Source organism: Meles meles, chromosome 3 (genome assembly GCF_922984935.1).
Source record: "Meles meles chromosome 3, mMelMel3.1 paternal haplotype, whole genome shotgun sequence".
NCBI classification, from domain to species: domain Eukaryota; kingdom Metazoa; phylum Chordata; class Mammalia; order Carnivora; family Mustelidae; genus Meles; species Meles meles.
The window spans coordinates 143,246,063-143,259,416 of NC_060068.1; the positions used below are offsets into that span (position 1 = coordinate 143,246,063).

General features: G+C 40.0%; 1 protein-coding gene across 11 annotated transcripts in view; it reads left to right on the top strand.

The window, feature by feature from the left end:
- Window positions 1–13,354, top strand: part of HTR4 (5-hydroxytryptamine receptor 4) — a 188,683-nt gene that overhangs the window by 126,463 nt on the left and 48,866 nt on the right. For all 11 annotated transcript variants that reach the window (XM_046000614.1, XM_046000618.1, XM_046000616.1 and 8 more), the window contains one exon: window positions 1,458–2,026. In XM_046000614.1, the coding sequence (XP_045856570.1) occupies window positions 1,458–2,026 (569 nt within the window). The remainder of the gene's footprint in view (window positions 1–1,457; window positions 2,027–13,354) is intronic.

Consider the following 13,354-nt stretch of genomic DNA (forward strand, 5'->3'; position numbering starts at 1 on the left):
GGGGATGCAGGCTGACCTCGGACAGCTCTCTTCAGCCAAGGGCTCTTCCTAGACAGGGCTGATAACACAGAGCTGTCAGTAGACAGAGCTTATAGTAGGGAGAAGAGTCTGTCAGTCTTTACAAGAGATCCAGTGTATCACAATATCTAATGCTAGTGAGGTTTATTCCAGGAATGTAACACAATCACTATAATTCACTGTATTAATAATAGAAAGAGAAAATCCACAAGATTGTCTCTTTACTGCCAAAAATTAATTAATAAAATTCAGTATCTATTCATGATTTTTTAAAATTCCCATAAAACTAAAAACAGAAGAAAACATCCATAAAAAACTTCCAGCAAGTATCATACTTAATAGTAAAATATTGAAACTCCCCTCCTGAAACTGAGAATGTAAAATGGTGTCCACAATTATCTCTTCTATTCAGGATTACACGAAAGGTCTTATCAAGTTCAATAATGCAAGAAAAATGATACTAGGATGGGAAAGAAAGAAGTAAAATGTTTATTATTGTAGATCACATGAGTACTTACAGAGAAAATTCATAAGAATCTAGAGATGAAATATTAATAACAAACTTAACACAGTTGCTGGCTACATTGCCATACAAAAAAATTTTCACCAGATTTTACATACCAGCAACAAGCAATTAGGGTTAAGGACTTTAAGGTGGTACAATTTGTAACAGGATAGCAAGTCATATACTAAGGAATAAATCTGACAAAAGATATGCAAGACATTTACACAAAAATTGTAAGATATTACTGAAATACATTTTAAAAGATTTAAGTAAAGGGAAGAATCACCATGTTTGTGAATTGGAAGGCTTACCATGGGAAGACGTCCATGTTCCTCCGTCATTCTACCATATCTCCAATTAGAATCCCCAAAGATCTGTATGAAAATTGATAAGCTAATTCTAAATTTTATATAGGAAATGCTGAGATGTAAGAACAGTCTTGAAGGAGAGGGGCCACAGTTCAGAGACTTTAACTCCCAGACATGTTGTGTGCAGGCAGACGGGGAAGGGAGGAGAGGCAAACTCCACTCTCCGTTGGGTAGAGAGACTGAAGGATGATTTTGTCCCCATCTCATTTCTCTTCTTTCCGGGGGCCTTCAGTCCCTTGTGCAGAGACAGTCCCTCTGCGCCCCGGGATACAATCCTATTCCTTTCTACCTTCGCGGTTCTATGTGCTATAGCTTATTAGGAAAAGAGAACTTGGCTGATAAACCTTCTTCTCTTTTCCTCCTTTTTTTCCTCTTGTGGTTTCCCCTTCTTTTCTTCTCCTTCCCTGTTCCCCTCCTTTTCTCTCTCCCTTCCAATCTCTCCTTTGCTTTTTCACCTTTTTTTCTTTTCTCACAATTTTCCTCCTTCCCCTCTGGCTTCTTTCTTTTCACGTTTTCCTTCCCATTCTCCCTTCTTTCCTTATGTCTTCTCTCCCTCCAACTCTCAGATAGAAAAAAGGAAGTTCAACCAGAACTCTAACTCTACGTACTGTATCTTCATGGTCAACAAGCCCTACGCCATCACCTGCTCCGTGGTGGCCTTCTACATCCCGTTTCTCCTCATGGTGCTGGCCTATTACCGCATCTATGTCACAGCAAAGGAGCATGCCCACCAGATCCAGATGTTACAACGGGCGGGGGCCTCCTCAGAAGGCAGGCCCCAGCCAGCCGACCAGCACAGCACTCATCGCATGAGGACAGAGACCAAAGCAGCCAAGACCCTGTGCATCATCATGGGTTGCTTCTGCCTCTGCTGGGCGCCATTCTTTGTCACCAATATCGTGGATCCTTTCATAGACTACACCGTTCCTGGGCAGGTGTGGACCGCTTTCCTCTGGCTTGGCTATATCAACTCTGGGTTGAACCCCTTTCTCTACGCCTTCTTGAATAAGTCTTTTAGACGTGCCTTCCTCATCATCCTCTGCTGTGACGATGAGCGCTACCGAAGACCCTCCATCTTGGGCCAGACTGTCCCCTGTTCAACCACAACCATTAATGGATCCACACACGTGCTAAGGTGAGTGTGGAGGGGCTTGGTGGAGTTTATTTACATGATTCGGAACCGGTACCTCTCCAGTTTTTTTGTTTCCAGAGGGGCTGTTCTTGAAAAGCTGGGAAGCATTTACGAAGATTAAAGAAAATTTACCATCTGGTTGTGACGTAGAATAGTGGATAAGGAGGACTTGGGCTCTGGGGGTGACTGATCTGTATTCATATCCAGCCTCTGTAGTTCTGTGACCTTGGGCAAGTTCTTTAACCACCTGAACTTCAATTTCAATTTCACTTTTCAATTTCAATTTTAAAAAAATTGAGATCCCAATCACAGTACCTACGTCACAGGGTTTTTCTGAGTATAAAGTCAGCTAATGTGGGTAGAGCACATATTACAGATCCTAACACCTAGTAAGCACTTAGCAAATATTATCTGCTATTATATATTATATATTATTATATATATATATAGGTGGTGTTTTCGGTAGTGGTTAAAAGCATGGGCTTTAAGGTGAAAGAGATTTTATTCTGACTCTTAGTGCCCTACTAACCATTTATATAATCTCTCTTGATTTTATTTTACTCAACTGTAAAAAAAAAAAGTAACATCCATCTCATAGGGCTTTTGTAACAACTAGAGCTAATGTATTCATTTAGGGCTTGACACAAGGTAAGCACTCATAATACTCCTAAAAATGTTACTCATATGATTAGTAGGAGCAGTGCTCGCTTCGGCAGCACATATACTAAAATTGATTAGTAGGAGCAGCAGTAATAACATACGGCCTGATAAGATAAGATAAGATAAGATAGCCACAAAATAATGTGATAAGTGAAATAAATAGGAGGATGGATGTGCAACAGTAATACCATATGGTAAGAGGTACAGTGGGGGTGTGGGTAATTGAGAAAGGGAATTTGAGGAGGAAAAAAGCTGATTCGGCTTTAGAAACTCAGGAAAAGCTTCCGAGGAAAACATTTTTTAAGAATTTGAGACTTGGGGGAAAGATCAAGGAAGCCATTCTAGCAAATCAAACAGCATGAGGCAAGAAATGCAATGTGAAAGAACATGGGAAGGTCACGTGGTTTACCCAAGGTCACCTGGGTTGATGGAGATGGGAGCAACTTTGGAGCTGGATGTTCAGTGAGCAGTCACGATGCCTTTCTCTAAACCCTGAGAATTTTCCATCTCCCCTGGGCTAGAGTCATTCTCAGCCATAAAATAGCATGTGTTAAATAAGTCCATTCATCCTGTGGCAAAGATAAATTGTCAACAGCATTTTCTTTCCTTGCCTCGAGATGCACAGGCATTTCTAAAAAGCAGCTCCTTTGTTGACACAGTCATTTAATTTTTCTGATGGCAGTATTCAGCTGTCCCAGCAGCTGAAAATTGGGGAATTTTCATTTGCGTGTGTAGGAAAAGAAGAGAAAATAAGGTTTGCAGTGAAATAGAAACACTTTGCCTCAGAGACTGCTCAGAAGCCTGAATTCAATTTACTGCTACTGGGGTGGGCAGACTTATAGTTAAAGCCTAGTCTGGTGTTGAGATTCCAGCAGGTGGAAAGGCCTCCAGGACTACTCCTCTAGGCCTGCGTTCTCTCCTGATTAGTGCGCCTTAAGCAAGGGTCGTATGAAGAATCCAACCAGGAAGTGTGTATGCAAGAACTTGTGTGTGGGGGCCTAAAAGCTATTTGCCTTAGCAGTTGCCTGAGTCGGGGCTGTCAGCGACTCACAGAGCATGCCTTTGCTAATAAGTCCATCGTTCAGAACCAGAGGGGTTTTCCCCCATAGAAACTGTCCCAGAAACCACGGGGTTTCAAGGACAGCCCAAGAGACCTGTTTTACTGACATGGTGTTTGATTTCCTGCTGCATCCGGAAAATCTGCAGTGGGTTATAAAAGCGAAGATGGTAGTTTCGAGGTGGCTTGTGAATGTAGTCTCCATCCTTTAGTTTTCGTATTTCTGCATAAAGTAGAGAAGAGTGCAGGAAGTTGGTCTGAGATACTTTTCTGGGGGAGGTGAGGAATGTTTTAAGAGCCGACACAGAGAGGACTGTTTGAAGGCTGAATCGGCTATAGTGTAAGCTTTGCAAGGACGGGAATCCTGCCTGTTTCGTTCACGGCTTCATACCAGATACCCAGTATGTTGCCTGATGTACAACAGGAAGTTAAACTCTTTTTTTTTTTTTAAGTTATTATTTTTTTGGAACTAAACTCTTGATGGGTGAGTTAACAAAGCATACAATTAATTCTCTCGATCAATTGTATGAGCACCACTTAAGAACAATGTATGTTTTTCTTAAAAATCCTGTAAGCAGGACATCAACTCATTCAGATGGATTCAAGAAATATAAAACCTGGACAATTAAAAGCAAAATCAGCTTTTTTCCTGTTGATCCTACCCTTCACCTCAGAGACAGTTAAAACTAGCCTGGTGACTTTTTAAATGCATTTACGAACATTCATAAAAACATACACATTCATAGATTTCTCTCCCTTTGTTTATTTTTTTCATCATCATACGTGCACTCCTCAGTCCCCCGTCCCCTAGTTCACCCACCACCCACCACTTCCCCTCCAGGAGCCATCAGTTTACTCTCTAGAGTTAAGAGTCTCTTTCTTGGTTTGTCTCTCTTTTTTTCCCTTTGGTCCTTTGCTTTATTCCTTGAAACCCATATATGAGTGAAATCTTATGATATTTGTCTTTCTCTGACTGACTTTATGTTGCTTATGTTATAACTCTCTAGCTCCATCCATGTTGTTGTAAATAGCAAAACTCCATTCTTTTTATGGCTGAGTAATATACCACTTCTTCTTTATCCATTCATCTATCAGTGCACATTTGGACTGCTTCCATAGTTTGGCTGTTGTAAATAATGCTGCAGTAAACATAAGGGCGCATGGGTAGCTTTGATTTAGTGTTTTTGTATTTTGGGGGTATTTTTTTGTACCCAGTGGTGCAATTTCTGGCTCATGGGGTAGTTTTGTTTTTAATTTTTTGAGTGACCTCTAGACTGTTTTCCAGAGTGGCTGTACCAGTTTGCATTCCCACCAAACCGTACATTTCCTTTTTCTGCACATCCTTGCCAACACCTGTTTTTTCTTGTGTTTTTGATTTTAGCCATTCTGACAGGTGTGAAGTGACAGATCATTTTAGTTTTGATTCGCATTTCCCTGATGACCAGCGATGTTTGAATATCTTTTCATGTGTCTGTTAGTCATCTGGATGTCTTTGGAGAAATGTCTGTTCATGTCTTATGCCCATTTTTTAATTGGGGTGTTTGTTTTCTGGTTTTTGATTTATATAAGTTCTTTGTATGTCTCGGATACTAACCCTTTATTGGATATGTCGTTTGCAAGTATCTTCTCCCATTTCGTAGATTGTGTTTTAGTTTTATTGATTGTTCACTATGCAGAAACCTTTTGTTTTGATGTAATTTTGATAGTTTATTTTTGCTTTTTTTTTTTTTAAGATTTTCTTTATTTATTTGCCAGAGAGAGAGAAAGCACAAGCAGAGAGAGTGCCAGGCAGAGGAAGAAGCAGGCTCCTAACTGAGCAAGGAGCCTGATGATGGGACTCTACCTCAGGACCCTGAGACCGTGACCTGGGCTGAGGGCTGACTCTTAACTGACTGAGCCACCCAAGCATCCTTATTTTTGCTTTTATTTCTCTTGCCTCCTGGGACATGCCTAGAAAAAGGTTGCTATTGCCAATGTTAGAGAAATTACTGCCTGTGCTCTCCTAAAGGATTTTTATGGTTTCAGGTCTCACCTTTAGGTCTTTCCTCCATTTTCAGTTTAGTTATCTTTGACAAAAGAGAAATGACTGACAATGGGAAGAAGACAGTTTTCTTCAATAAATGGCATTGGGAAATTTGGACAGCCACATGCAAAAGTATGAAACTGGACCACTTTCTTATTCCCTTTATTTTATATAAATGAGATCATTTTATATGTACTTTTTTGCACCTTGCTTTTTATCCCTGATGAATGTATTTTAGAGATCACTGCACCTCAGAACATGTAGATCTAACTCATTCATTATAACTATTCCACAAGCGTGTTAAAATTTATTAATTTCGCATCAGTGGATATGTAGGTGTTACCAATCTTTTGCTGTATCTATCTGTATTGTTTTTAATGCCCTTGAACACTTTTCTTTGTGTATATGTATTTCTTTTTTTTTTTTAAGATTTTATTTATTTATTTGAGAGAGAGAGAGAGACAGTGTGAGAGGGAAGAAGGTCAGAGGGAGAAGCAGACTCCCTGCAGAGCTGGGATCCCAATGTGTGGGACTCCATCCCAGGACTCCAGGGTCATGACCTGAGCCGAAGGCAGTTGCTTAACCAACTGAGCCCCCCAGGCGCCCCTGTGTATATGTATTTCTTTTAGAGAGCTCCCCAAAGTGAAATTGCTCCATTTAAAAATATTAGATTTATTGTAAGATCAACCTCCCAGAATACTGTAGTGATTTGCATTCCCATCAGCATGCTGTGGGAGTACCTCTACTCCTTCCTTTCACCAACATGATACATAATTTTTCTTTTACTATTTTGCTAATTACAGAAATGCACTGTCACTTAATTTGCATTTTCCAGATGATTTGGTAAGTTGAAACTCTTTTAAGTTAGTTACTGACTGATTTAAAAGTTGTTGGCGTATATTTATCCTTGTACAAACTGCGTCTTCACATATGTGGTGCTTTGTTTGACAACTTCGTTGTATTTTTCTAATTCATTTCTGAATATCATATTCTAAGTATTAATCCTTTCTTCTATAGTTTGTAAATACACTTCGTTCTTTTCTGCGTGCTTTTGAACTTTAACTCTTTTCATAAAAAAAGTATTTGAATTTGGAAAGCACTGTTGATTTGAACTCTTACAGTTAACCTGTCTTGCTTCTTGAAATATTTTTCACATTAATTTTCCTAAACAGTGTACTTTCCTGGTTTGCCTCCTGACGCACTAGCAACTCATTCCTAGTATCTTTTATAGGTTCTTCCTTCTCTGGCCCCAAATGTTAGAGTTCTTCAGGGCTTGGTTCTTCATACTTTTCTCAAATGACTTTCTCACTTAATGTGATTTGACCATCCATAGTTTTTGTGCCATCAATCTCTCTTTAATTAATAGGTCTAGATCATAGCTGTCCTCTAAGCTCCAGACCACAAAATCCAATTTGCTTCCTTGACAGCCTCACATAGGTGCCTCTTAAGAATATCACATTTCATGTATCTAAACAGAATTCTCTTGCATACCCCACCCAGCCCCCTACTCCAAGCTTCCAGGCTCTCCTCTGTCTCTATAAGTGGACCTGCCATCTACCACGTTACTGAATCTAGACACTCTCTGTCACTATCAGGGAGAACTACCATGTTAAACTGCAGATTTAAAGCTTTAAAAAAGAAAAACCAATCAGGGGCGCCTGGGTGGCTCAGTGGGTTAAAGCCTCTGCCTTCGGCTCAGGTCATGGTCCCAGGGTCCTGGGATCGAGCCCCACATTGTGCTCTCTGCTCAGCAGGGAGCCTGCTTCCCCCTCTCTCTCTGCCTGCCTCTCTGCCTACTTGTGATCTCTGTCTATCAAATAAATAAATAAAATCTTTAAAAAAAAGAAAAAACAATCAGCTGATATTAAAAATATGGAATTCAATCTAAATAAATGTGAAACACAGAATCCAAACACAGGAGCAAAAATGTAAACCACAGAAGTGAAGAATGATGCCTGAACATCTCGCTGCATGTTTAAAATTTGGAATTTGAGGGGCATTTGGCTGTCTCAATCAGTAGAGCATGTGACTCTTGATTTTGAGATCATGAGTTTGAGCCATGGTGAGGTAGAGATTACTTTAAAAAAAAATAGAAAGAGAATAAATAGACATTTTAACAATGTTTATTCTTCCGATCCAAGAGCATGGAATGGTCTTCCATCTTTTCGTGTCTTCTTCAATTTCTTTCATGAGTGTTCTGTAGTTCCTCAAGTACAGATCCTTTACCTCTTTGGTTAGGTTTATTCCCAGGTATCTTGTGGTTCTTGGTGCTATAGTAAATGGAATCGATTCTCTAATTTCCCTTTCTGTGTTTTCATTATTAGTGTATAAGAAAGCCACTGATTTCTGTACATTGACTTTGTATCCTGCCACGTTACTGATTTGCTATATGAGTTCTAGTAGTTTGGGGGTGGAGTTTAGGACTCCCTAAAGAATCATGTCATCAGCAAAGAGAGAGAGTTTGACTTCTTCATTGCCAATTTGGATACCTTTTATTTCTCTTTGTTGTCTGATTGCTGTTGCTAGGACTTCTAATACTATGTTGAACAAGAGTGGCGAGAGTGGGCATCCTTGTCATGTTCCTGATCTCAACGGGAAGGCTGCAAGCTTTTTCCCATTGAGGATGGTATTTGCTGTGGGTCTTCCATAGATAGATTTTATGAAGTTCAGGAATGTTCCCTCTATCCCTATACTTTGAAGTGTTTTCATCAGGAACGGATGCTGGATTTTGTCAAATGCTTTTTCTGCATCAATTGAGAGGACCATGTGGTTCTTCTCTCTTCTCTTATTGATTTGTTCTATCACATTGATTGATTTGTGAATGTTGAACCATCCTTGTAACCCAGGGATGAATCCCACCTGGTCATGGTGGATAATCTTTTTAATGTGCTGTTGGATCCTGTTTGCTAGGATCTTGTTGAGAATCTTTGCATCCATATTCATCAGTAATATTGGTCTGAAATTCTCCTTTTTGGTAGGGTCTTTGCCTGGTTTGGGGATCAGGGTAATGCTGGCTTCATAAAAAGAGTCTGGAAGTTTTCCTTCTGCTTCAATTTTTTGAAACAGCTTCAGGAGAATAGGTGTTATTTCTTCTTTGAAAGTTTGGTAGAATTCCCCGGGGAATCCGTCAGGTCCTGGGCTCTTGTTTTTTGGGAGGATTTTGATTACTGCTTCAATCTCGTTGCTGGATATCGGTCTATTCAGGTTGTCAATTTCTTCCTGGTTCAGTTTTGGGAATTTATAGTTTTCCAGGAATGCATCCATTTCATCTAGGTTGCTTAGCTTATTGGCATATAACTGAATTTGGAATTTGTTAAGTGCAACTTCTTTTTCTCATGCAAGGCATTCATTGGCAAATTATGTCATACTATGTTACTAATAGTAATGATTATGATGCCCAGCATAATTCCAGAAATATGTGCCAGTTACTGTATTTAAGAACTTTGAATGCATTATTGCATTTAATTTTAACAACAACCAAATAGGTTGCTCTTACAATTATCATGGTTTTAACAATGAGAAAACCGAGGTTTAAGGAGGTTATAGAACTGGCCCAAGATCACACAAAGTCTTCATGATTGTCTTCAGGTTAATGAAAGAGTAAAACACTCAAAATTGAAAATTACTTTGCCCTTAAAAAAAAATCTTCCCTCTACAATGTATAGAGGACTTAGTCTGCAACCCAAGAATCACACTGGGGAGAGCCAGGTCATGACAATACTCCAAAACTTTGAGACCTTTTTCTTTTAAAAAGAATAGAATAGAATTTTATTTTGCCAGTTTGAACTAAAAACAGGCCAGTCTGCCTCACTGGTTTGGAATAGTAGGCCTTCCTGTCTTAGTCCCATTCTTATAGTCCTTTGACTTATGCAAAATGGTTATTTATTTATTTAAATTTATTTATTTATTTGAGAGAGAAAGAGAGTGTGTGTGTGAATGAGCAGGGGGAGGGGCAGAGGCGGAGGGAGAGAGAGAATCCACAAGAAGACTCCCCTCTGAACTTGGAGCCCCATGAAGGGCTTGATCCTAGGACTCTGAAATCATGACTTGAGCCAAAACCAGGAGCTGGCTGCAGAATTGATTGAGCCACCTGGGCACCTCTGCCCTCCCTTTTTTTTTTTTTTTTTAAGATTTATTTGCAACATCTTATTATTAAGCAAACATATGGGCAGCCAATGAAATAAAGTATGTTTTTGCCAGACAGTCTTAGTGGACTTTGACCGCTCAATTTGAACGAACTAATGTAGAATGTAGCGGAGATGTCTGCAGTCATGTTTAATTTTGGGGGGGAGATAAGCATCTTTTTTGGAATATCCAGCTCATGATCAGAATAGAAGTGAACATACCATTTGGTTGGCTAACGAAGTAGTTTGTCTAGATATGTAGGTTACATAGCCTTTTTTTTTTTAAGATTTTATTTATTTATTTGACAGACAGAGATTTCAAGTAGGCAGAGAGGCAGGCAGAGAGAGAGGAGGAAGCAGGCTCCCTGCTGAGCAGAGAACCCGATGGGGGGCTCGATCCCAGGACTCTGGGATCATGACCTGAGCCGAAGGCAGAGGCTTTAACCCACTGAGCCACCCAGGCACCCCAGTTACATAGCCTTTTAAAAAGAGCTTCCAAACATGAATTATTGTCATATATATGTTTCTTGGGCAGTTTTAATTTGTATGCCTATATACATTAGGAAGAGGCATCATGCCAGCACGTGGACAATGGATTCTAAGAGCTTCATCCTGGGTGTGGACTGATTCTTAGCAAATTTGGAGCTAGCTTCTCTCCTTGTGAAATCTTTAACCTGGCTCTATTGTTGTTTTCTCCATCCACCAATCTGTCTCTTAATCTGATAGAAGTCACCTTTCCCACTCTAGGAAACTCCCATCAGACATAATGGCAGAGAAGGGAAGAAATAACCTAGTGGGAAGACACTGGCTGCATTCCCACTCGAGCCTGGGACAAGACAAGGTTGCCTTGTCACCTCTGCTATTCAACATTGCATACAAAATCCAAGTGACAGAAAGGAGAACTATGCAATATAAAAATTAGAGAAAAAAGAGCAAAACTGTGACTATTTATAAACAACATGAAAATCTACTCTAAACCATGAAAACTAAGACGTTTCACAGGATGTCCAGATACTGAATAACTAACCCAACATTCAGTGACTCCCACATACTAGAAATCATCACTTAGAATTTAGATTAGGAAAAATACCATCATCCACAGGAGCAGTAACTAAAGTTACTAAAAAAGTGCAAAATGAAAATATAAGACATACTAGAAAGGAACTTTAGAACCTTAACTGAAGGAGAAATCTGAGATCTTGCTAAGAGTTCACTGTGGACAGCAGAAGAGGGTACTAAAACCTCCAGATTTTTCTTTGGAAGTTATAGGAAACTCATCAGAAACCAGGTTTGCAGATTCTGGAACTTGATTTATTAGGTTCTAAGGTTTGATTTGCTGTAACTATTTCCTGAGCCTAATGTGTCAGGCACTGTGTACGAGGTGGTAGATGGAAAGATAAATGAGAGTCGGAATCTCCCTGGGCTCACAGCCTAAATGAGGAAAGAGACACATAAGTACATAATTACAGTACAGTGGGCATTGCTGACGTTGTGCCCAAGGTTTAATGGGAGCCGAAGGGATTGCTACCTAACCAGTCGTTTTCTCATCATCACTGATGCTTGAATTCCTGCAGTGAGAGAATTGTACTACTCAATGAGCCTGCTCAGTGGTTGGGCAATTCTAGAGTTGAGAAGGTCTTCCTTATATTGAGGGGAAATCTTCATCCCTATGACTTCTGCCTGCTGGCCCTAGTTCTGCTTTGAGAAAGAGAAAACAAGGCTACATCTTTCTGTATGTTTTAGTTCTCTGTCCCTTCTGAAGCTTTTCTTCATTATTCCATTACTCTCCATGCAATATTGTTAAAGGTTTGGAGAGCAGGATCATGCCCCCCTATTTGTAACCTTTGTTATTTTTTTTTTTTTTATCATTTTTTCTTCAACCTATGGTCAGGAGACCCCCTCCCATTAAAATCACCTGGGAGCTGAGTAAAAACACAGATTCCTGTGTTTTTCATGGAATTGAGGCAAATTAGGGAACATAACATTTTTGCCAAGATGATTCTTATGCGTTTTCAACTTGGAGAACCATAGACTCTGACCCCGGTGGATTGGAATGGTCCAGTCTGTGCTGGTATTGACTGTGCTTCCGGGTTATGACACATATTATAATTCTTAGGTCCTAAAGATTCTCTTAAAGGGTAATAATTTTACGTGGTTGAACTAGTAAAATTCCTTTGGAAGTTGCCCCAGCTCAGCCATTCTTCCAGCCAAGTGATTCTAGCCACTTGGGGGGTGAAGTGTGATCACATACGCTGTGAACACATAGTGTGGCAAGAGATAGGAAGAAGCCGTCCTGTTGTGACTTGGAGTCCATTGGGAGTTTGATTCTGGAGTTCTTTTTCCATTATCTTTGGAAAAATGTCTAGGATCTTGCCAGTGCTATTCTCTGCTGAGTCTTCAGAGCCTAGTAAAGTGCCTGGCACATTTTGAGACTTGACAAGGAGTAAAGCAATGTTTCTACCCCTTTTCCCTGGTCTCGCTTCTCTTCTGTTTAACTATCTTTATGAAGATTAGCCCCAGAGATCCAAGGCAGAGCAAGGATTTGTGGGGCTGGCAGTAACCTTAGAACACAGAATTTTCTCTAGATGAAATCCACGGAGGATTCCAATTTTGGCTTCTTGGGTAAATAATCTCTGCCCTGCCTGTCTCACTACCTCATTGTGAAAATCAAACTAGGTAATGGAGGTGAAATTGCTTTGCTAACTGCAAAGCTGCATCCTCAGGGGAGAGATAATTATGTTATGAGAACAGACTATTTATAAGTTAGGTAAATAGCTAAGATCGCATGCTTAGCAATGCAGAGATGGCACACAGAGCTTAGCTTTGGGCATGGATTTCTCTGCTCTCAGGCCAGGGTTAGGTGTCTCCTCTTGGTTCTCCAAGTTTAGACTTTGCCCAAACCTAGGACACTCACCCAGTTCCTTAGAAGACTGAGAACTTCTGCAAGCACTTCCCAAAGAACTTCTTGTCAATCTAACTGGGCTCTTGGCTACTGTCCTCTATTACCCACCCTCAGTCTCGCCTGATAAACAGTTTTTCTGTTGACCTGGGGATCTCTAGAGCTGTGCTGTCCAATAGGGTAACCCTCAGCCACATGGCAAGGATTCAGTAGCCACATATTATAAGTAGAATATTTTCATTATTGTAAAAAGTTCTATTGGGCAAAATAGCTCTAGAGCCTTCTCTCTGGAATGAGGCAGTATATGCTTTTCCTCAGACTTACTTTTACCAACCATACATAGCTCAGTTAATAAGCCAATTCTAATGGATGTGCTATAGAAGTCTTAGGCATTTCCATGCACAAGATTAGTATGCTCAGGTTTAAATATGCAGTCAATAGAGGTGGAAAATAATGAGGATAGAGAAAAATTGAAAGTGAGAAAGAGGCAAACAGAATGAGGGTTCCACTAAGAACAGTAGGAGAAAAAAAATTCTTCCAGGCTATTGCTTTTTGTTGTTTCCCTTAT